The sequence below is a fragment of the Schistocerca piceifrons genome, chromosome 1 (assembly GCF_021461385.2).
Source record: "Schistocerca piceifrons isolate TAMUIC-IGC-003096 chromosome 1, iqSchPice1.1, whole genome shotgun sequence".
NCBI lineage: Eukaryota > Metazoa > Arthropoda > Insecta > Orthoptera > Acrididae > Schistocerca > Schistocerca piceifrons.
This window is the reverse complement of record NC_060138.1, coordinates 125,655,085-125,680,443: the sequence shown is the minus strand read 5'-3', so window position 1 is coordinate 125,680,443 and position 25,359 is coordinate 125,655,085. Positions and strand designations below refer to the sequence as shown.

General features: G+C 46.4%; 1 protein-coding gene across 1 annotated transcript in view; it reads right to left on the bottom strand.

Annotated features, from left to right (window-relative positions):
- Window positions 1–25,359, bottom strand: part of LOC124788141 (sodium/potassium-transporting ATPase subunit alpha-2-like) — a 168,033-nt gene that overhangs the window by 50,211 nt on the left and 92,463 nt on the right. The window contains exons 5-6 of the mRNA XM_047255323.1: window positions 6,146–6,316; window positions 5,784–6,088 (exon numbers count right to left, since the gene is read on the bottom strand). Of these exons, the coding sequence (XP_047111279.1) occupies window positions 5,784–6,088; window positions 6,146–6,316 (476 nt within the window). The remainder of the gene's footprint in view (window positions 1–5,783; window positions 6,089–6,145; window positions 6,317–25,359) is intronic.

Sequence of the window (25,359 nt, the reverse complement as noted above, 5' to 3'; positions counted from 1 at the left end):
TGATACAAGGCAAAATTTGTCAATAAGCTCGATTCACGGAGTGTATAAACTGTATTTATATATATGTGGTGATTTTTTCCACCATGTACAAACTCTAGGGATTGATCGATGAGAAGATAGGGAACAAGAAAGGTCTAATGAACTTATGTCCGGAAATTCATTGTTTCCATGCCATTTATACAATCGAAGTTTGTTATGACTGCGGTCTAATACGCGGTGTACCATGCAGCCGTAGTTACAGTATGTGTTGAAAATTGTTTCCATGTGCCTCAATGCATGCGTCAACTCGCTGCAGCGTTTTATGTCTCACATATTCACATCGTCCAGGATGCATCCCAACAGTGTCAAAGGCAGAATGTATACGCTGTTTCAGTGCCACATATGGAATGGCCTTTGCAAATAACATACTTTTGAGATGGCCCGATAACCAAAAATAGCACGGGTTGAGGTCTGGTGAACGAGCACGCCATCCAACTGGACCCCCTAGTCCGATCCATCGACCAGGGAAGTCACTATTGAGATGCGTCCGGACGTTAGCGGCGAATTGGTATGGAGCGCCATCTTGTAGCAGTCACAAAATGGTTCAAATGGCTCTGAGCACTATGCGACTTCTAGAGGTCATCAGTCGCCTAGAACTTAGAACTACTTAAATCTAACTAACCTAAGGACATCACACACATCCATGCCTGAGGCAGGATTCGAACCTGCGACCGTAGCGGTCGCTCGGTTCCAGACTGTAGCGCCTAGAAACGCACGGCCACTCTGGCCGGCTAGCAGTCACATAATCCTTCAAATCATCAATGGCACTTCTTTCATCAGCGGAGGAAAAGTCACCCGCAAGAAACGGTGATAGTCGCGGCCTTTTAGGCGACGTGGAAAGAAGACTGGTGCCAAAATATGGTCGCCAATTTTCCCAGCCCACACATTCCGGCTGCACCGATGCTGATGATTCACTGTCACCATACCGTGGAGGTTCTGCATAGCGTTCTATAGATGACTGTAATGAAAGTTTAAGATATCACTCCGCGTAAAGGTGGCCTCATTTTGAATAGCATCTACACTCCTGGAAATTGAAATAAGAACACCGTGAATTCATTGTCCCAGGAAGGGGAAACTTTATTGACACATTCCTGGGGTCAGATACATCACATGATCACACTGACAGAACCACAGGCACATAGACACAGGCAACAGAGCATGCACAATGTCGGCACTAGTACAGTGTATATCCACCTTTCGCAGCAATGCAGGCTGCTATTCTCCCATGGAGACGATCGTAGAGATGCTGGATGTACTCCTGTGGAACGGCTTGCCATGCCATTTCCACCTGGCGCCTCAGTTGGACCAGCGTTTGTGCTGGACGTGCAGACCGCGTGAGACGACGCTTCATCCAGTCCCAAACATGCTCAATGGGGGACAGATCCGGAGATCTTGCTGGCCAGGGTGGTTGACTTACACCTTCTAGAGCACGTTGGGTGGCACGGGATACATGCGGACGTGCATTGTCCTGTTGGAACAGCAAGTTCCCTTGCCGGTCTAGGAATGGTAGAACGATGGGTTCGATGACGGTTTGGATGTACCGTGCACTATTCAGTGTCCCCTCGACGATCACCAGTGGTGTACGGCCAGTGTAGGAGATCGCTCCTCACACCATGATGCCGGGTGTTGGCCCTGTGTGCCTCGGTCGTATGCAGTCCTGATTGTGGCGCTCACCTGCACGGCGCCAAACACGCATACGACCATCATTGGCACCAAGGCAGAAGCGACTCTCATCGCTGAAGACGACACGTCTCCATTCGTCCCTCCATTCACGCCTGTCGCGACACCACTGGAGGCGGGCTGCACGATGTTGGGGCGTGAGCGGAAGACGGCCTAACGGTGTGCGGGACCGTAGCCCAGCTTCATGGAGACGGTTGCGAATGGTTCTCGCCGATACGCCAGGAGCAACAGTGTCCCTAATTTGCTGGGAAGTGGCGGTGCGGTCCCCTACGGCACTGCGTAGGATCCTACGGTCTTGGCGTGCATCCGTGCGTCGCTGCGGTCCGGTCCCAGGTCGACGGGCACGTGCACCTTCCGCCGACCACTGGCGACAACATCGATGTACTGTGGAGACCTCACGCCCCACGTGTTGAGCAATTCGGCGGTACGTCCACCCGGCCTCCCGCGTGCCCACTATACGCCCTCGCTCAAAGTCCGTCAACTGCACATACGGTTCACGTCCACGCTGTCGCGGCATGCTACCAGTGTTAAAGACTGCGATGGAGCTCCGTATGCCACGGCAAACTGGCTGACACTGACGGCGGCGGTGCACAAATGCTGCGCAGCTAGCGCCATTCGACGGCCAACACCGCGGTTCCTTGTGTGTCCGCTGTGCCGTGCGTGTGATCATTGCTTGCACAGCCCTCTCGCAGTGTCCGGAGCAAGTATGGTGGGTCTGACACACCGGTGTCAATGTGTTCTTTTTTCCATTTCCAGGAGTGTATGACACGATTCCCAGAATCGTGGTTGCCTGGGGAAGAAACCAGTGACGAAACTGCTCACGACGTGGAAAGTCTGTCGCTAGTAAGCCCTGCACACGCTGTAAGTGAAAGGGTATAACAATTGTCGAGAATGTTCCACACGGTAGGCTGGCATAGCCTGTACTCGCGGGCCAACTACAGAGGATAGGCAAAATAATTTGAATACCTGCACGTACTTGGGAATGGATTATTAATAATGTATTGGACCACCATTTGCCCGTAATACAGCTGCGATACTTCTTAGAATACTGGCATATAATGACTGTATAGTCTCCAGTGGAATGTTATGCCACTCTTCGATCAGAACCTCTTCTAACTCCTAAAGTGACGAGGGAGGCGGAAATCTGCTCCGGAGTTTGTGCTCCAATATGGCCCAAATGTGTTCGATAATGTTCAAGTGCGGGGACTGTGCTGGCCACAGAAGACGCTGCATTTCACTTGCATGCCCCTCATACCACGATTGCACTGTCTTGGCTGTCTGAATGAGGGCATTATCGTCCCGAAATATGGCATCATTTTTGGAATCATGGGGGTGCACCTGATCAACTAAAATGTTCACATAATCGTTGGCTGTAGCACGACCTTTGAGAGTAATGATGAGACCAGGAGAATGCCATGAGATGACTGCCCACACCATCATACTTACACCGCCATGCTTAACCGTCGGAATCAAGCAGTCAGGATTGTAGGCTTCTTTTGGCGTTCTCCAGAAGTAAACCTGGCCCGATGTTGGAAATAGCGAAAACGTAGACTCGTCAGATCATATGTGTGTTTCCACTGATCAGCCGTCCAAGATTTATGATCCTGACACCATGTTTTACACTTCTTTGCGTTGGTTGTCGTCACTAATGGTTTCGGTATAGCAGCTCGTCCATGAATGTTCTGTTTAGGGAGTTCTCGGCGGACAGTGTCGATAGATACGGGGTCTCGAAGATGGCTGTTGAGGTCTTCAGTCACTCTAGCCGCGGTAGTTTTGTGTCGTTCTGACACAATTCGTGTTAGCGTACGACCAACTCTGTCATTTAGTTTTGATTTCGCCCACTATTATGTCTACACGATGATATCTTTTCATATTTTGTGTAGGCTGACATGACTATTGAAACAGATGCTCTTGAAACATTGAGTAAGGTGGCTGTCTTGGTTACTGATGCTCCAGCGAATGAAGCCCCCACTATCTGCCCTCTTTGGAACTCCGTTAGGTCTTTCATTGCACGTCGACCTCGGCCTCCGAATGCAAATACGAACTACACACTACTCGTAGACAACCTGCACTGATGCCTAGTCCGTACTGAACACGCACAGTCCAGCGCGACACGTTCCTTACCTGCGTTGTTGACCGTCAAACATAACCATCCCATTACTACGACTGTTGACACTATTTTGCCTATCCCCTGTACGTGGAACTGGCACGGCGTTCGCCTTCCACAGTGTTAAGCACATTTTCCTCCAAACCTGGTGTCCGAGCATTTCGGGTACGTTCTTCAGGGAAAATTTGGAAATTTGTGGTAAGATCTTACAGGACCAAACTGCTGAGGTCATTGGTCCCTAAGCTTACACATTACTTAATCTAACTTATACTAACTTACACTAGGGACAACACACACACCCATGCCTGAGGGAGGACTCGAACCTCCTACGGGGGCAGCCGCGCGAACCGTGGCTGGACGCCCAGACCGCGCGGCTACCACGCACGTCCGTTATTCATTGTTTCCTGCTTCCTGAAACGACCCTGACTCTAACAAACGGCGAAATACTGTTGCAAACACTGAATGTTGTGGGCGTGGATAGGTCTCCTGATACAACCTCGCAGCCCGCTGCTCGTTGCCATTTGCCTTTCCGTAAGTAAACACCACGTCGGCAAAGTCTCGATTCAAATACGGAATCATTGTGTACAACACTGTATCACATCCACTACAAGATGAGTCAACAAGAGAAGTGAATCGGCCACAACATTACCAATTACTATGGCAGGAGATGGTCCTAAGGCGCGAAGTGTGAGGAACAGTATCGCCCTCTAGGAAGAATCCATACATACTGTAACTGTGGCTGCATGGTACAGTGCGTATTAGACCACAGTCTCTGTAACAAAGTATGATTGAATAAATGGTCTGTAGCATGGAAATCATGAATTTCCAGACATAAGTTCATTAGATTTTTTTTTGTTCCCTATCCTCTTATCGATCAATCCCTAGAGTCTGTACACGGTGGAAAAAATCACCCTGTATAATTAAGTTTTTACAGAACCGACAGTGCGCTAGTTTCTACTAGTATCTCGCCAATTTTTACTGTGTTATGATTGGAGCGTTTTTCATTCTGGTATTTGTGTTGACAGTGCAGCTGACCCACAGTCCAGATGGGCCAAATGTTCAGATAGGCAGTTACCAGTCGTTGTGTTGATGGTGTGGCTGACCCACAGTCCCAATAGGACAGACTATCAGGTAGGCTGTTACCAGTCTTTGTGTTGACAGTGCAGCTGACCCACAGTCCAGATGGGAGAAACTTTCAGGGAGGCAGTTACGAGTCTTTGTGTTGATGGTGCAACTGACCCAGAGTCAAGATGGGACAAACTTACAGATAGGCAGTTACCAGTCTGTGTTGACGGTGCAGCTGACCCACAGCCCAGATGGGACAAAAGTTCAGGTAGGCAGTTACTAGTCTTTGTGTTGACAGTGCAGCTGACCCATAGTCGAGACGGGGTAAATGTTCAGGTAGGCAGTTACAAGTCTTTTTATTGATGGTGCAATTGACCCACAGTCCAGATGGGACAAACATTCGAGTAGGCTGTTACGAGTCTTTGTGTTGATGGTGCAGCTGACCCACACTCCTGACAGGACAAACTTTCATGTAGGCAGTTACTAGTCTTTGCATTGACAGTGCAGCTGACCCACAGTCAAGATGGGACAACCTTTCAGGTATGTAGTTACCAGTCTTTGTGTTGATGGTGCAGCTGACCCACAGTCCAGATGGGACAAATGTTCAGGTAGGCAGTTACGAGTCTTTGTGTTGATGGTGCAGGTGACCCATAGTCGAGATGGGGCAAATGTTCAGGTAGGCAGTTACAAGTCTTTGTATTGATGGTGCAACTGACCCACAGTCCAGATGAGACAAACATTCGAGTAGACAGTTACGAGTCTTTGTGTTGACGGTGCAACTGACCCACGATCCAGACGGGATGGACGTTCAGGTAGGCAGTTACCAGTCTTTGTGTTGATGGAGCAGCCGAGCCACTGTCCAGACAGGAAAAACGTTCAGCTAGGCAGTTACCAGTCGCGGAGGTCGTCGCCATGTATGAGGGCGGCGGTGCGCGGCTGGGAGGTGGGCGGGAATAGCAGCGATCCCTGCCGCGACAGCTGGTCCTGCTGCGGGAAGACGGACGCCTGCCGGCCCGGCGCGGTGAGCGGCGGCCAGTTGGAGTCGCGGGTCGGCCGCTCCGACAGCAGCGACGGCTGGCGCGAGATGCCCGCGTACGGCTCGTAGACGAGCGAGGGGTAGCGCGCCGCCACGGAGGTGCCGAGGTCCTGCAGCAGCGAGGGGTAGCGCGCGACCGCCGGCGCCTGGCCGGGCAGGTCCTGGTGGGAGCCGCCGGGCGTCTGGCCGCCGTGCGCCAGGTGGTGCCCCGAGCCGGCGGGCGTCGGCGTGCCGTGCGCCCCCTCCGCGTACCGCCGCGCCGCCCCCGAGTCGAAGCTGTGCTGCACCGTGAAGATGCCCACGGCGCGCGCGATCGCCGCCGCCGTCGTGGGGTGGTCGCCCGTCACCATGATCACGCGAATGCCCGCCGACCGGCACTTGCGCACCGCCTGCACACGCGCCGTATACGTCTCGAGAAAAGTCCGTATTACACGAGCGGCTTTCTGCCAGAAAGCGACTATTGCTTGTCCGCTCGCGTCGACTAATCGCTCGTAAATCGGCAGTTAAACCTTCGTCGCCAGGTTTGTAAAGGGATCGCCGCTACTGCAGTGGAGGCCGAGTTTCCATTACTACGGTAGACCCGAGTTTGTGAGTTGGTGGAACGGCTTCTGGTGCAGTACACAGCTAAGACAATTTCCCTCTGCCATTATTACACAGCTATGTTCCAGGGTAAGGTAACAGGATGGGAGAACGAAGGTTCTACAACACTCCAACAAATTAGTAACAAAGTCACACAAATGAGTGAATGGTTTACTTATCTTCGTGGCTTGTCCAATAATTAAGTCTGCAACACTGCTTATAATATAACACAAAAAAACTCTCATTGGCAAAGTGCAAATAATCGTAAGCAGACTTCACAGTACATGGCAAATGCAATTTACAACAACTTTCTGTTCAATTCTAAGAGTTCATTAAACGGCGTTCCCTGTCTAAGTCAGCCCTGGACGATTATCTATATCCAAGTGGGCGACAGCTGCTCTTCTATCTTCCGAGTAGGCTCCTGTCCGTTGTCTTCCGGTCGTTGGCGGACTGTACGCGGCCGGCAACTGACCGAGGCGAAGTCGATATCTACATTCTCAGCGCCATCGTGGGGCTGGTGGAACTCGCCCAATAGACGAGTCAATGGCACTGATACAGGCTCGCATCTTTGCGCCTGTTGTGCTTTAGCCCTGCGTGTGTCTTGTTCGGACAACACAGCATAATCTATGCCTAAAATTTCCGATAAAGATTTTGCCTATTTGAGGAAAACCCGCGAATTGCGATTTCACTCCATAGATTCCGAACTGTATCCCGGTTGCGATATTTTGATACTCATGGTGCCACAAACTCAGCATTTCTTGAACTAAACGTATCAGTTTCTCACGCTCCATATTTAGTGTGCGAGAATGTCGTTCGATTTAACCGAAGAAAACAAACTGATCTGAATTTTACCGATTGTCGTCCGAAGTCTGTACGTTCGGGACATTAGATCGGCTATACAGGGTGGTCCATTGATCGTGGCCGAGCCAAATATCTCACGAAATAAGCGTCAAACGAAAAAACTACAAAGGACGAAACTTGTCTAGCTTGAAGGGGGAAACCAGACGGCACTATGGTTGGCCCGCTAGATGACGCTGCCATAGTTCAAACGGATATCAAATACTTTTTAAAAAAAATAGGAACCTCCATTTTTTATTACATATTCGTGTGGTATGTAAAAAAATATGAATGTTTTAGTTGGACTACTTTTTTCGCTTTGTGATAGATGGCGCTGTAATAGTCACAAGCGTGTAAGTACGTGGTATCACGTAATATTCCGCCAGTGCGGACGGTATTTGCTTCGTGATACATTACCCGTGTTAAAATGAACCGTTTACCAATTGCGGAAAATGTCGATATCGTGTCGATGTGTGGCTAGTGTGATCAAAATGCCCAACGGGCGTGTGCTATGTATGCCGCTCGGTATCCTGGACGACATCATCCAAGTGTCCCGACCGTTCGCCGGATAGTTACGATATTTAAGGAAACAGGAAGTGTTCAGCCGCATCTGAAACGTCAACCACGATCTGCAACAAATGATGATGCCCAAGTAGGTGTTTTAGCTGCTGTCGCGGCTAATCCGCACATCAGTAGCAGACAAATTGCGCGAGAATCGGGAATCTCAAAAACGACTGTGTTGAGACTGGTACATCAACATTGATTGCACCCTTACCATATTTCTAGGCACCAGGAATTGCATGGCAAAGACTTTGAACGTCGTGTACAGTTCTGCCACTGCGCACAAGAGAAGTTACGGGACGATGACAGATTTTTTGCACGCGTTCTATTTAGCGACGAAGCACCATTCACCAACAGCGGTAACGTAAACCGGCATAATATGCACTATTGGGCAACGGAAAATCCACGATAACTGCGACAAGTAGAACATCAGTGACTTTGGCGGGTTAATGTATGGTGCGGCATTATGGGAGGAAGGATAACTGGCCCACATTTTATCGATGGCAATTTAGATGGTGCAATGTATGCTGATTTCCTACGTAATGTTCTATCGATGTTACTACAAGATGTTTCAGTGCATGACAAATGGCGATATAATTCCAATATGATGGATCTCCGGCACATAGCTGGCGTGCCGTTGAAGCGGTATTGAATAGCCATATTTCATGACGGGTGGATTGGTCGTCGAAGCACGTTCACCGGATCTGACGTCCCTGGATTTCTTTCTGTGGGGAAAGTTGAAGGATATTTGCTATCGTGATCCACCGACAAAGCCTGACAACATACGTCAGCGCATTGTCAATGCATGTGCGAACATTACGGAAGGCGAACTACACGCTGTTGAGAGGAATGTCGTTACACGTATTGCCAAATGCATTGAGGTTGACGGACATAATTTTGAGAATTTATTGCATTAATGTGGTAATTATAGGTAATCACGCTGTAACAGCATGGGTTCTCAGAAATGATAAGTTCACAAAGGTAAATGTAGCACATTTGACAACCAAAATAAAATGTCCAAACGTACCTACGTTCTGTATTTTAATTTAAAAAACCTACCGGATACCAAGTGGTCGTCTAAAATTGTGAACCATATGTTTGTTACTATAACAGCGCCATCTATCACAAAGCGAAAAAAGTGGTCCAACTAAAACATTCATATTCCTTTACGTACTACACGAATATGTAATAAAAATGGGGATTCCTCTTTAAAAAAACGCAGTTGATATCCGTTTGACCTATGGCAGCGCCATCTAGCTGGCAAACCATAGCGCCATCTGGTTTCCCCCTTCAAGCTAGACGAGTTTCGTTCTTTACAGTTTTTTCGTTTGACGCTTATTTCGTGAGATATTTGGCCCGGCCACGATCAATGCACCACCCTGTATAGCCGATCTAATCTCCCGAATGTACAGACTTCGGACGACAATCGGTAAAATTTAGATCAGTTTGTTTTCTTCGGTTAAATCGAACGACATTCTCGCACACGAAATATGGAGCGTGAGAAACTGATAAGTTTAGTTCAAGGAAGACTGAGGATCAAAATATCGCAACCGGGATATAGTTCAGAATCTATGGACCGAAATCGCCCATCGCGGGTTTCCTCAAATAGACAAAATCTTTATCGGAAATTTTAGGCATAGATTATGCTGTCTCGTCCGAACAAGATACAGCCAGGGCTAAAGCGCAACAGGTGCAAAAATGCGATCCGGTGCCAGTGCCATTGACTCGTCTTTTGCGCGAGTTCCACCAGCCTAACAATGGCGCTGAGAATGAAGAAATCGACTTCGCCTCGGTCAGTTGCCGGCCGCGTACAATCCGCCAATGACCGGAAGAAGACGGACAGGAGCCTACTCGGAAGATAGAAGAGCAGCTCTCGCCCACTTGGATATAGATCATCGTCCAGGGCTGACTTAGATAGCGAATACATAGAAAGAAGGATCCTTTATTGTATGATTACATGATAGCGGAACAAACACTGGTAGCAGTTACTTCTGTAAAATATCTGGGAGTATGCGTGCGGAACGATTTGAAGTGGAATGACCATATAAAATTAATTGTTGGTAAGGCGGGTGCCAGGTTGAGATTCATTGGGAGAGTCCTTAGAAAATGTAGTCCATCAACAAAGGAGGGGCTTACAAAACACTAGTTCGACCTATACTTGAGTATTGCTCATCAGTGTAGGTTCCGTACCAGATCGGGTTGACAGAGGAGATAGAGAAGATCCAAAGAAGAGCGGCGCCTTTCGTCACAGGGTTATTTGGTAACCATGATAGCGTTCGGGAGATGTTTATCAAACTCAAGTGGCAGACTCTGCAAGAGAGGCGCTCTGCATCGCGGTGTAGCTTGCTGTCCAGGTTTCGAGAGGTTGCGCATCTGGATGAGGTATCGAATATATTGCTTCCCCCTACTTATACATCCCGAGAAGATCACGAATGTAAGATTAGAGAGATACGAGCGCTCACGGAGGCTTTCCGGCAGTCGTTCTTCCCGCGAACCATTCGCAACTGGAAGAGGAGAGGGAGGTAGTGACAGTGGCACGTAAATTGCCCTCCGCCACATACCGTTGGGTGGCTTGCGGAGTATAAATGTAGATGTAGATGTAGATGTAGGAACGTCGTTTAATGAACTCTTAGAATTGAACAGAAAGTTGTTGTAAATTGCATTTACCATGTACTGTGAAGTCTACTTGCGATTAGTTGCACTTTGCCAATGAGGGCTTTTTTATGTTATATTACAAGCAGTGTTGCAGATTTAATTATTCGACAAGCCACGAAGATAAGTAAATCTTTTAACTCATTTGTGTGACTTTGTTACTAATTTCTTGGAGAGACAGCATTGGACGTATTTTTTGTTTTGTTTTATTAACCGCAAAATCGATTTTCGGTCACTTAGTGACCATCCTCAGTGCTGTAATATACAATTTAAATTGGTAGGCACTGGTGTCAACAAGCTTAGAGCTCTAAGCTTGTTGTGTTGAGCTGTGCTGAGCTGCTGGAGAGGAAGGACTGTGTTAATTTATTTATGTATGTATTATCCCTCTGGAAGAATTTCCTAACAGCCTTACTGCTAGAAATTCAAATAAACTCAGCTGCTTAACACTTACAGGAACAAAAGCTAGAGAGTAACGACATAAGTTATTTATTTTTGATGGGAATTCTGTTCAGTTGACGAGATGTTGGTGTTTTTCAAATGGCTCTGAGCACTATGGGACTTAACATCTGAGGTCATCAGTCCCCTAGAACTTAGAACTACTTAAACCTAACTAACCTAAGGACATCACACACATCCATGCCCCAGGCAGGATTCGAACGTGCGACCGTAGCGGTCACGCGGTTCCAAACTGAAGCGCCTAGAACCGCACGGTCACACCGGCCGGCAGAGAGATGTTGGTGTTGGACTGAGAGGAGCTTAATTAGTGTATTACCTGTAAGCATATAGCTGAGGACTGCATCCATAGCTTCCTATACAAGGAATGGAAGGAATTGATAATGGATGAGCGTAGGGGGGGAATACTTTTCAGTAAATAATGGTGATTCAGCAGGATGGACTGAGAATGCATTTTGCAACTCATAAACGCTACTGCCTGTGCTGGAACTGACACCATTACTTCGCCTGTATCGGGAAAACGTAGACAACAGCCTTACACGAACATTTTTTGACTAATGTGCTGAAGCCTTGTGTGCAGGAGAACAACTTTCTTCTGTTAATTAATTCACGGAGAACAAAAAAGTCCACAGTTTATGACGAGATTTTTCAAGATGAAAAATGGTTGTCATCATGCAGTATTAAAGCGCTTGCCACGCAAGTGCACGCTGCTTGTGCAATCCTATGATGTCGGCTTTTATAGTCTTGCGTCAAGACTATGTGGGTGGGTTACTCGTCCACTTAGGCCTGGTATTGAGGAGAGGTGAACTGGCCTGTGTGGGTCCAGGGCTGAGGGCACATCACATCCACCACCGACCAGTCAGGTGCAGGGAATAGCGTAACCGGATGTGGATAAGACCCAAAGCTGGGAATTACGGTCACCTCTCTTAGTAGAACGTGGAATAACCAGCAATGGCGGCCTTTGAGCCAAACTGAAAGATGGCTTCTAACAGATTTTTCAGAATCTGTAATAATTTACAGTCGAACATTAATGTAAATCTGAATACATCCGCGATTCTAGAAAAAAATTAAGTGCAGCCAATGATAGAACAATATATTTAAACAACAAAAGTTGATATTGGATTTGATTGTTTGGGGGAAGAGACCAGACAGCGGGGTCATCGGTCTCATCGGAGTAGGGAAGGAAGGGGGAGGAAATCGGCCGTGCCCTTTCAAAGGAACCATCCCGGCATTTGCCTGGAGCGATTTAGGGAAATCACGGAAAACCCAAATCAGGATGGCCGGACGAAAAGTTAATACTTTACAATGACTATGTAAGGTGGCGTTATTTTACAACTTACAAACCACGTATGCATCCAATACGACATAAATAAGCCTCTTCAATGATAGAAAAGACAGGTTTTGGCTCGTTCATTAAAAAAATATATGTGACTGACATCGTCTAGTACACTTCATTTGTTGTATAATGACTGGATGTTGGCTGACTGGGGAACAAGCAGAGCTGTGAAACTGGTGGTAGAACGGAAGGACACAGGAAGCTCACATATTCCTTCGGACAGAGAAAATTTGAGTCTCGTAACAAATAAATACCCCACTCATGCGGTTATAGTTGGTGGGGACTTCAACCTTCCCTCGATATGTTGGCAAAAATACTTGTTCAAAACCAGTGGTAGGCAGAAAAGTTCTTCCGAGATTGTCCTAAATGCTTTCTCCGAAAATTATTTCGAGCAGTTAGTCCACGAACCGACGCGAATTGTAAATGGTTGCGAAAACACACTTGACCTCTTAGCCACAAACAATCCAGAGCTAATAGATAGCATCATGACTGATACAGGGATTAGTGATCACAAGGTCGTTGTAGCTAGGCTCAATACCGTTTCTTCCAAATCCACCAGAAACAAACGCAAAATAATTTTATTTAAAAAAGCGGATAAAGTGTCACTAGAAGCCTTCCTAAGAGACAATCTCCATTCCTACCGAACTGACTATGCAAATGTAGACGAGATGTGGCTCAAATTCAAAGATATAGTAGCAACAGCAATTGAGAGATTCATCCCTCATAAATTGGTAAGAGATGGAACTGATCCCCCATGGTACACAAAACAGGTCCGAACGGTGTTGCAGAGGCAACGGAAAAAGCATGCGAAGTTCAGAAGAACGCGAAATCCCGAAGATTGGCTAAAATTTACAGACGCGCGAAATTTGGCACGGACTTCAATGCGAGATGCCTTTAATAGGTTCCACAACGAAACATTGTCTCGAAATTTGGTAGAAAATCCCTGCCGCCGTTGGATAAGCAGCTGAGCAGCAAGTCGTATACTCCTAGCTCACTCATTTGTTACATAGTTTAATTCTTAATTTCTTTGCGTGTTTTTGGTACTTGCACTGTTTAATTCATAAATTTCGGGCGTATTATAGTATTTGAGAGTTGTAGCATCGCGTTTTAGTACCTGAATAGTGTAAATTCGCGTAGTCGTTTGTCTTCTGTTTTTGTTTTGAACGGGCAGTGTCGGTTGGTCAGTCAGTGTGCTCCCTGCCGCTTTTGGATAAGCAGCTGCAGCAGCAAGTCGTATACTCCTAGCTCACTCATTTGTTACATAGTTTAATTCTTAATTTCTTTGCGTGTTTTTGGTACTTGCATTGTTTAATTCATAAATTTCGGGCGTATTATAGTATTTGAGAGTTGTAGCACCGCGTTTTAGTACCTGAATAGTGTAAATTCGCGTAGTCGTTTGTCTTCTGTTTTTGTTTTGAACGGCCAGTGTCGGTTGGTCAGTCAGTGTGCTCCCTGCCGCCGTTGGATAGCAGCTGCAGCAGCAAGTCGTATACTCCTAGCTCACTCATTTGTTACATAGTTTAATTCTTAATTTCTTTGCGTGTTTTTGGTACTTGCATTGTTTAATTCATAAATTTCGGGCGCATTATAGTATTTGAGAGTGTAGCATCGCGTTTTAGTACCTGAATAGTGTAAATTCGCGTAGTCTCCTTCCGCCGCCGAGCAGTGTCAGCAGTGCGCAAGTAGCAGCATTACTGCATTTACTAGGCAATCTTGTATTTCAATAACCGTTTAAATTTTGTTGATTTGTTTGCGCTCTCTGTAGATTAGTTCAGACGTTCTTTGCAAAACAGTTTTTAGCATGGATAGGGACTGCAACTGCTGTATTCGGATGCAGGCTGAGTTGGCATCCCTTCGCTCCCAGCTTCAGGCAGTATTGGCTTCGGTCACACAGCTTGAGGCTGTTGCCAATGGGCATCACTGTGGGGGTCCGGATGGGGGTTTGTCGGGGACGGCCAGCTCGTCCCACGCATCCCCTGATCGGACTACGACTGTGGTTGCCCGGGATACTGCCCGCATTGAGGCTGATCCCTCACCTGTGGTAGAGTGGGAGGTCGTCTCAAGGTGTGGCAGGGGGCGAAAGACATTCCGGAGGGCTGAACGAAAAGCCTCTCCAGTTTGTCTGACGAACCGGTTTCAGGCTCTGTCTCAGGCTGATACTGATCTTCGGCCTGACATGGCTGCTTGTCCTGTTCCAGAGGTTGCCCCTCAGTCTGCAAGATCCGGGCAGTCGCAGAGGGTGGGCTTACTGGTAGTTGGGAGCTCCAACGTCAGGCGCGTAATGGGGCCCCTTAGGGAAATGGCAGCAAGAGAGGGGAAGAAAACCAATGTGCACTCCGTGTGCATACCGGGGGGAGTCATTCCAGATGTGGAAAGGGTCCTTCCGGATGCCATGAAGGGTACAGGGTGCACCCATCTGCAGGTGGTCGCTCATGTCGGCACCAATGATGTGTGTCGCTATGGATTGGAGGAAATCCTCTCTGGCTTCCGGCGGCTATCTGATTTGGTGAAGACTACCAGTCTCGCTAGCGGGATGAAAGCAGAGCTCACCATCTGCAGCATCGTCGACAGGACTGACTGCGGACCTTTGGTACAGAGCCGAGTGGAGGGTCTGAATCAGAGGCTGAGACGGTTCTGCGACCGCCGTGTGGGCTGCAGATTCCTCGACTTGCGCCATAGGGTGGTGGGGTTTCGGGTTCCGCTGGATAGGTCAGGAGTCCACTAGACGCAACAAGCGGCTACACGGGTAGCAGGGGTTGTGTGGCGTGGGCTGGGCGGTTTTTTAGGTTAGGTGGCCTTGGGCAAGTACAGAAAGGGCAACAGCCTCAACGGGTGCGGGGCAAAGTCAGGACATGCGGGGACCAAGCAGCAATCGGTATTGTAATTGTCAACTGTCGAAGCTGCGTTGGTAAAGTACCAGAACTTCAAGCGCTGATAGAAAGCACCGAAGCTGAAATCGTTATAGGTACAGAAAGCTGGCTTAAGCCAGAGATAAATTCTGCCGAAATTTTTACAAAGGTACAGACGGTGTTTAGAAAGGATAGATTGCATGCAACCGGTGGTGGAGTGTTCGTCGCTGTTAGTAGTAGTTTATCCTGTAGTGAAGTAGAAGTGGATAGTTCCTGTGAATTATTATGGGTGGAGGTTACACTCAACAACCGAACTAGGTTAATAATTGGCTCCTTTCACCGACCTCCCGACTCAGCAGCATTAGTGGCAGAACAACTGAGAGAAAATTTGGAATACATTTCACATAAATTTTCTCAGCATGTTATAGTCTTAGGTGGAGATTTCAATTTACCAGATATAGACTGGGACACTCAGATGTTTAGGACGGGTGGTAGGGACAGAGCATCGAGTGACATTATACTGAGTGCACTATCCGAAAATTACCTCGAGCAATTAAACAGAGAACCGACTCGTGGAGATAGCATCTTGGACCTACTGATAACAAACAGACCCGAACTTTTCGACTCTGTATGTACAGAACAGGGAATCAGTGATCATAAGGCCGTTGCAGCATCCCTGAATATGGAAGTTAATAGGAATATAAAAAAGGGAGGAAGGTTTATCTGTTTAGCAAGAGTAATAGAAGGCAGATTTCAGACTATCTAACAGATCAAAACGAAAATTTCTTTTCCGACACTGACAATGTTGAGTGTTTATGGAAAAAGTTCAAGGCAATCGTAAAATGCGTTTTAGACAGGTACGTGCCGAGTAAAACTGTGAGGGACGGGAAAAACCCACCGTGGTACAACAACAAAGTTAGGAAACTACTGCGAAAGCAAAGAGAGCTCCACTCCAAGTTTAAACGCAGCCAAAACCTCTCAGACAAACAGAAGCTAAACGATGTCAAAGTTAGCGCAAGGAGGGCTATGCGTGAAGCGTTCAGTGAATTCGAAAATAAAATTCTATGTACCCACTTGACAGAAAATCCTAGGAAGTTCTGGTCTTACGTTAAATCAGTAAGTGGCTCGAAACAACATATCCAGACGCTACGGGATGATGATGGCATTGAAACAGAGGATGACACGCGTAAAGCTGAAATACTAAACACCTTTTTCCAAAGCTGTTTCACAGAGGAAGACCGCACTGCAGTTCCTTCTCTAAATCCTTGCACAAACGAAAAAATGGCTGACATCGAAATAAGTGTCCAAGAAATAGAAAAGCAACTGGAATCACTCAATAGAGGAAAGTCCACTGGACCTGACGGGATACCAATTCGATTCTACACAGAGTACGCGAAATAACTTGCCCCCCTTCTAAAAGCCGTGTACCGCAAGTGTCTAGAGGAACGGAGGGTTCCAAATGATTGGAAAAGAGCACAGATAGTCCCAGTCTTCAAGAAGGGTAGTCGAGCAGACGCGCAAAACTATAGACCTCTTTCGCTGACGTCGATCAGTTGTAGAATTTTAGAACATGTTTTTTGCTCGAGTATCATGTCGTTTTAGGAAACCCAGAATCTACTATGTAGGAATCAACATGGATTCCGGAAACAGCGATCGTGTGAGACCCAACTCGCTTTATTTGTTCATGAGACCCAGAAAATATTAGATACAGGCTCCCAGGTAGATGCTATTTTTCTTGACTTCCGGAAGGCGTTCGATACAGTTCCGCACTGTCGCCTGATAAACAAAGTAAGAGCCTACGGAATATCAGACCAGCTGTGTGGCTGGATTGAAGAGTTTTTAGTAAACAGAACACAGCATGTTGTTATCAATGGAGAGACGTCTACAGACGTTAATGTAACCTCTGGCGTGCCACAGGGGAGTGTTATGGGACCATTGCTTTTCACAATATATATAAATGACCTAGTAGATAGTGTCGGAAGTTCCATGCGGCTTTTCGCGGATGATGCTCTAGTATACAGAGAAGTTGCAGCATTAGAAAATTGTAGCGAAATGCAGGAAGATCTGCAGCGGATAGGCACTTGGTGCAGGGAGTGGCAACTGACCCTTAACATAGACAAATGTAATGTATTGCGAATACATAGAAAGAAGGATCCTTTATTGTATGATTATATGATAGCGGAACAAACACTGGTAGCAGTTACTTCTCTAAAATATCTGGGAGTATGCGTGCGGAACGATTTGAAGTGGAATGACCATATAAAATTAATTGTTGGTAAGGCGGGTACCAGGTTGAGATTCATTGGGAGAGTGCTTAGAAAATGTAGTCCATCAACAAAGGAGGTGGCTTACAAAACACTCGTTCGACCTATACTTGAGTATTGCTCATCAGTGTGGGATCCGTACCAGATCGGTCTGACGGAGGAGATAGAGAAGATCCAAAGAAGAGCGGCGCGTTTCTTCACAGGGTTATTTGTTAACCGTGATAGCGTTACGGAGATGTTTAATAAACTCAAGTGGCAGACTCTGCAAGAGAGGCGCTCTGCATCGCAGTGTAGCTTGCTCGCCAGGTTTCGAGAGGGTGCGTTTCTGGGTGAGGTATCGAATATATTGCTTCCCCCTACTTATACCTCCCGAGGAGATCACGAATGTAAAATTAGAGAGAGATTAGAGCGCGCACGGAGGCTTTCAGACAGTCGTTCTTCCCGCGAACCATACGCGACTGGAACAGGAAAGGGAGGTAAGGACAGTGGCACGTAAAGTGCCCTCCGCCACACACCGTTGGGTGGCTTGCGGAGTATAAATGTAGATGTAGATGTAGAAGAAATTCTGGTCGTATGTAAAGTACACAAGCGGCAAGACGCAGTCAATACCTTCGCTGCACAGTGCCGATGGTACCGTTACCGACGACTGTGCCGCTAAAGCGGAGTTATCGAACGCAGTTTTCCGAAATTCCTTCACCAGGGAAGACGAATGGAATATTCCAGAATTTGAAACACGAACAGCTGCTAGCATGAGTTTCTTAGAAGTAGATACCATAGGGGTTGCGAAGCAACTCAAATCGCTTGATACGGGCGAGTCTTCAGGTCTAGATTGTATACCGATTAGGTTCCTTTCAGATTACGCTGATACAATAGCTTCCTACTTAGCAATAATATACAACCGCTCGATCACCGATAGATCTGTACCTACAGATTGGAAAATTGCGCAGGTCGCACCAGTGTTTAAGAAGGGTAGTAGGAGTAATCCATCGAACTACAGACCTATATCATTGACGTCGGTTTGCAGTAGGGTTTTGGAGCATATACTGCACACAAACATTATGAAACACCCCGAAGGGAACGATCTATTGATACGTAATCAGCATGGTTTCAGAAAACATCGTTCTTGTGCAACGCAGCTAACTCTTTATTCGCACGAAGTAATGGTCGCTACCGACAGGGGATCTCAAGTTGATTCCGTATTTCTAGATTTCCGGGAAGCTTTTTACACCGTTCCTCACAAGCGACGTCTAACCAAGCTGCGGGCCTATGGGGTATCGTCTCAGCTGTGCGAGTGGATTCGTGATTTCCTTTGAGGAAGGTCACAGTTCGTAGTAATAGACGGCAAATCATCGAGTAAAACTGAAGTGATATCAGGTGTTCCCCAGGGAAGCGTCCTAGGACGTCTGCTGTTCCTGATCTGTATAAATGACCTGGGTAACACTCTGAGCAGTTCTCTTAGGTTGTTCACAGATGATGCTGTAATTTACCGTCTAGTAAGGTCATCCGAAGACCAGTATCAGTTGCAATGCGATTTAGAAAAGATTTCTGTATGGTGTGGCAGGTGGCAGTTGACGCTAAATAACGAAAAGTGTGAGGTGATCCACATGAGTTCCAAATGAAATCCGTTGGAATTCGATTACTCGATAAATAGTACAATTCTCAAGGCTGTCAATTCAACTAAATACCTGGGTGTTAAAATTACGAACAACTTCAGTTGGAAAGACCACATAGATAATACTGTGGGGAAGGCGAGCAAAAGGTTGCGTTTCATTGGCAGGACACTTAGAAGGCGCAACAAGTCCACTAAAGAGACAGCTTACACTACACTCGTTCGTCCTCTGTTAGAATATTGCTGCGCGGTGTGGGATTCTTACCAGGTGGGATTAACGGAGGACATCGAAAGGGCGCAAAAAAGGGCAGCTCGTTTTGTATTATCACGTAATAGGGGAGAGAGTGTGGCAGATATGATACGCGAGTTGGGATGGAAGTCATTAAAGCAAAGACGTTTTTCGTCGCGGTGAGATCTATTTACGAAATTTCAGTCACCAACTTTCTCCTCCGAATGCGAAAATATTTTATTGAGCCGAACCTACATAGGTAGGAATGATCATCAAAATAAAATAAGAGAAATCAGAGCTCGAACAGAAAGGTTTAGGTGTTCGTTTTTCCCGCCCTCTGTTCGGGAGTGGAATGGTAGAGAGATAGTATGATTGAGGTTCGATGAACCCTCTGCCAAGCACTTAAATGTGAATTGCAGTGTAATCATGTAGATGTAGATGTAGATGTATCTCTCCGATTTATTGTCTGTTATTGGACGAACAATATATTAGTTTTTACCAGAACTTCGGCATTTTCTCTTGTCTGTAGCTTCCCTCTGTTGTCCTATTTATTGTGTTAATTAACAATCGATTGAACCCCGGCTAGGACAGAATTAGTGGAGTGCCAGCCACAGACGGGACAGGAATCGACAGGTAGATGAATGACAAGCCTCACTCCTTGTATAGAAAGAGAGAAATCGTCTCCACAAGTTAAAAAATGTTCAGATGTGTGTGAAATCTTATGGGACTTAACTGCTAAGGTCATCAGTCCCTAAGCTTACACACTACTTAACCTAAATTATCCTAAGGACAAACACTCACACCCATGCCCGAGGGAGGACTCGAACCTCCGCCGGGATCTCCACAAGTAATTAATTTTCCTCATCTCTGCCAATGAACGTTCGTTGATACTCACGCCATCGTCTACAGCAACCAATAACCGCTTTACTACTGCCAGTTACGCCACACCTTCCTGACACTGACATGCTCCAGACGTTTCCACGCGATCCAGAATCATCGCTGTTACCGTGGAATCAGCAGCGAGAAGCAGTGACGCCTGTTTTGTGTTAGTCGGAGCCGTCGCCAGAATTCTGCCGCCACCGGTTCGCGAACCAAAAACTGAAGCCTGTCTGCCCAGCCATTACGGCCAAAACTCCGCCAGCTGCCCGCCCAGAGGTCGACGCCGAGGCCAGCTTTACAGACTGAAGACACTGCTGGTCGGTCTCGCTCCGCACCGAAGCCGAACGGATCTGAGTCAGCGTACGGATCGAAGCTCCAATTGCGCCCCTGGCTGGTACTACCCTTGCTGCTTAGTGTGGAATACACTGACATGACAAAAGTCATGAAATAATTCCTAATGTCGTGTCGAACCTTCTTTTGCCGGTCGTGTGGCTAGGGCCTCCCGTCGGGTAGACCGTTCGCCTGGTGCAGGTCTTTCGATTGGACGCCACATCGGCGGCCTGCGCGTCGATGGGAGTGAAATGATGATGATTAAGACAACACAACACCCAGTCCCTGAGCGGAGAAAATCTCCGAACCAGCCGGGAATCGAACCCGGGCCCTTAGGATTGACAGTCTGTCACGCTGACCACTCAGCTACCGGGGGCGGACTCTTTTGCCGGTGTAGTGCATCAACTCGACGTAGGATGGACTCACAATTCGCTGGAAGTCACATGCGGGAATGTTAAGGCATGCTCCCTCTAAAGCCGTCCACGATGAAGGGGGGGGGGGGGGGGGGGGGAGAGTGCAGGGCATCAGTCTTCTTAATGGTTTGATGCGGCCCGCCACGAATTCCTCTCCTGAGCTCTCTCTTCATCTCAGAGAAGCGCTTGCAACCTACATACTCTATTATTTGCTGGATGTATTCCAATCTCTGTCTTCTTCTACACTTTTTGCCCTCTACAGCACCCTCTAGTACCATGGAGGTCACTCCCTCATGTCTTAATACATGTCCTATCATCCTGTCCCTTCTCCTTATCAGTGTTTTCTATATACTCCTTTCTTCTCCGATTCTCCACAGAACCTCCTGATTCCTTACTTTGTCAGCCCACCTAATTTTCAACATTCGTCTGTAGCACCACCTCTCAAATGCTTCGATTCTCTTCTGTTCCAGTTTTCCCACTGTCCATGTTTCACTACTATAAAATGCTGTACCGAAGACGTACATTCTCAGAAATTTCTTCCTCAAACTAAGGCCGATATTTGATATTAGTAGACTTCTCGTGGCCAGAAATTCCCTTTTTGCCATAGCTAGTCTGCTTTTGATGTCCTCCTTGCATCGTCCGTCACTCCTTATTTTACTGCCTGCGTCGCAGAATTCCCTAACTTCACGACCATCAATCCTTATATTAAGTTTCTCGTTATTCTCATTTGTACTACTTCTCATTAACTTCGTCTTTCTTCGATTTACTCTCAGTCCATACTCATTACTTGTTGTGACTTGGCAAGACAGCCAAGTCACTAGGAGAGGAAGCCGAAAGGCACGCTTTCAGCTGACGCAGGCTGGCGTGAGGTCTGGAACATTACAAGGAAATGAGAACTTAGAAAAACGGACGCAGTTGCTGTAATACTTAACTTTAATCCATAATTGTAGAATATCGCTCTTGATGATACATGCTTCACATAATAAATATCAATCGAATACGGCGCCTTGCTAGGTCGTAGCAAATGACGTAGCTGAAGGCTATGCTAACTATCGTCTCGGCAAATGAGAGCGTAATTTGTCAGTGTAGCATCGCTAGGAAAGTCGGCTGTACAACTGGGGCGAGTGCTAGTAAGTCTCTCTAGACCTGCCGTGTGGTGGCGCTCGGTCTGCAATCACTGACAGTGGCGACACGCGGGTCCGACGTATACTAACGGACCGCGGCCGATTTAAAAGCTACCACCTAGCAAGTGTGGTGTCTGGCGGTGACACGACATTGCTCATTAGACTGTTCACTCCGTTCAGCAGATCATTTAATTCTTCTTCACTCTCACTCACGATAGCATTGTCATCAGCGAATCGTATCATTGATATCCTTTCACCATGAATTTTAATTCCACTCCTGAACCTTTCTTTTATTTCAATCATTGCTTCCTCGATGTACATATCGAACAGTAGAGGCGAAAGACTACATCCTTGTCTTACACCTTTTTAACACGAGCACTTCGTTCTTGGTCGTCAACTCTTATTATTCCCTCTTGACGGTTGTACATATTGTATATGACTCGTCTCTCCCTATAGCTTACCCATATTTTTCTCAGAATTTCGAACATCTTGCACCATTTTACATTGTCGAACGCTTTTTCCAGGTCGACGAGTGTTATGAACGAGTCTTGATTTTTCTTTAGTCTTGCTTCATTATTAACCGCAACGTCAGAATTGCCTCTCTCGTGCCTTTACCTTTCCTAAAGCCAAACTAATCGTCATCTAGCGCATCCTCAGTTTTCTTTTCCATTATTCTGTATATTATTCTTGTCAGCAACTTGAATGCATGAGCTGTTAAGCTGACTGCGCGATAAAACTCGCACTTGTCAGCTCTTGCCGTCTTCGGAATTGTATGGATGATGTTTTTCCGAATGTCAGATGGTACGTCTCCATACTCATACATTCTACACACCAACGTGAATAGTCGTTTTGTTGCCACTTCCCCAAAGATTTTAGAAATTTTGATGGAATGTTATCCATTCCTTCTGCCTTATTTGATCATAAGTCCTCCAAAGCTCTTAAATTCTACTTTTAATACAGGGTCTCTTATCTCTTCAAAATCGACTCCTGTTTCTTCTTCTATCACATCAGACAAATCTTCCCCCTCATAGAAGCTTTCAATGTTTTCTTTCCACCTATCTGCTCTCTCCTCTGCATTTAATAGTGGAATTCCCGTTGCACTCTTAATGTTACCACCGTTGCTTTTAATGTCACCAAAGGTTGTTTTGACTTTCCTGTATGCTGAGTCTGTTCTTCCGACAATCATATCTTTTTCGATGTCTTCACATTTTTCCTGCAGCCATTTCGTCTTAGCTTCCCTACACTTCCTATTTATTTCGTTCCTCAGCGAGTTGTATTTCTGTATTCCTGAGTCTCCCAGAACACTTTTGTTCTTCCTCCTTTCATCGATCAATTGAACTATTTCTTCCGTTACCCATGGTTTCTTCACAGCTACCTTCTTTGTACCTATGTTTTCCTTCCAAACTTCTGTTATCGCCCTTTTTAGGGATGTCCATACCTCTTCAACTGTACTGCCCACTGAGCTATTCCTTATTGCAGCATCAATAGCCTTAGAGAACTTCAAGTGTATCTCGTCATTCCTTAGTACTTTCGTTTACCACTTTTTTGCGTATTGATTCTTCCTGACTAATGTCTTGAACTTCAGCCTACTCTTCATCACTACTATATTGTGTTGTGAGTCTATATTTGCTCCTGGGTACACCTTACAATCCAGTATATGATTTCGGAATCTCTGTCTGACCATGATGTAATCTAACTGAAATCTTCCCGTATCACCCGGCCTTTTTCCAAGTATACATCCTCCTCTTGTGATTCCTGAACAGGGTATTCGCTATTACTAGCTGAAATTTATTGCAGAACTCAATCTTTCTCCTCTCTCATTCCTTGTACAAAGCCCATATTCTCCTGTAACCGTTTCTTTTACTCCTTCCCCTACAACTGCATTCCAGTCCCCTATTATGACGATTAGATTTTCATCTACATACTGTATTACCCATTCAATATTCTCATGCACTTTCTGTAACTCTTCATCTTCAGCTTGCGGCGTCGGCATGTATACCTCACCTATCGTTGTCGGTGTTGGTTTTCTGTCGATCACTGAACTGTTCACAATGAAACACTCTCTGCCATACCTTCCAGTTCATAACGAATGCTACCCCCGTTATACCATTTTCTGCTGCTATTGATATTCCCCTATACTTATCTGATCACAAATCCTTGTCTTCTTTCCATTTCAGTTCACTGACCCCTACTATATCTAGACTGAGCCTTTGCATTTCCCTTTTCAGATTTTCTGGTTTCCCTATCACGTTCAAGCTTCTGACATTCCACATCCCGACTCGTTGAGTATTATTATTTCGTTGATTATTCAGTCTTTTTCTCATGGTAACCCCCCCGCCCCCCTTGGAAGCCCCTCCCGGAGATCCGAATGGGAGACTATTCCGGAATCTTTTGCTAAAGGGGAATCATCATTGCACTTCTTCAATTACAGGCCCCATGTCCTGTGGATACACGCTACGTGTCTTTAATGCAGTAGTTTCCATTGCCTTCCGCATCTTCATGCCGTTGATCTTTGTTGATTCTTCCGCCTTCTGGGGCAGTTTTCAACCCCTAGGTCAAGAGAGCCCTGAACCTCTGCCCGCTCTTCCGCCCTCATTCACAAGGCCGTTGGCAGAAGGAGGGTGACATCTCACGCCGGAAGTCCTCGGCCGTCAGTGCTGATTATTAATCAAAATTTTAACAGCGGCGGTATTTGAACCCAGGACCTAAAAGTTTTGATTACAAATCAAAGTCGCTACTCCAAGACCATTTTTTTATTATCAGATTGACTTAGTATTTTAATGAAAATCAGACAACCATAGTCAAATCATCATTTAATATCAGCTGCAAAAGGAAAATCAACAAATTAGTTCAAGCATAAACAATTGCTAAATTCTGAACGGGAGGAATAACCCAGTATCCCACCCTTCTTGTCAATTTCTTTTTATATACAAGTGGAAGAGAAAAAGTGACAAAGCAGAGCTACAAGAAAGGGAACTCAAGCTCAGGGGCGAAACAGGTATCACATTGGAGCTTAACCAACACCCTGACGGTTAAACACAAGAAAAAGCATATTCGCTAAAAGCGTTCGGAATCGTGGCGACCGCTGCCATTTCCAATGCGCAGTTGTCAGATAATGGTGAAAAATGCGGGGATATGGGTCATTCCTGCCTTCAACGACCTAGTGAACGTAGTAACCCAAGAGCCAGAGAATCGTGTTCGTTTTCGTCTGAGCAAAAAAGGATAGGTCAGGTTGTAGGAGAATGTCGTCTGGGAAAGCGGTTTCAGGCCCTCGAGTAAGGAAAGATAATTGATATGCGTCATAGAAAGTATATTAG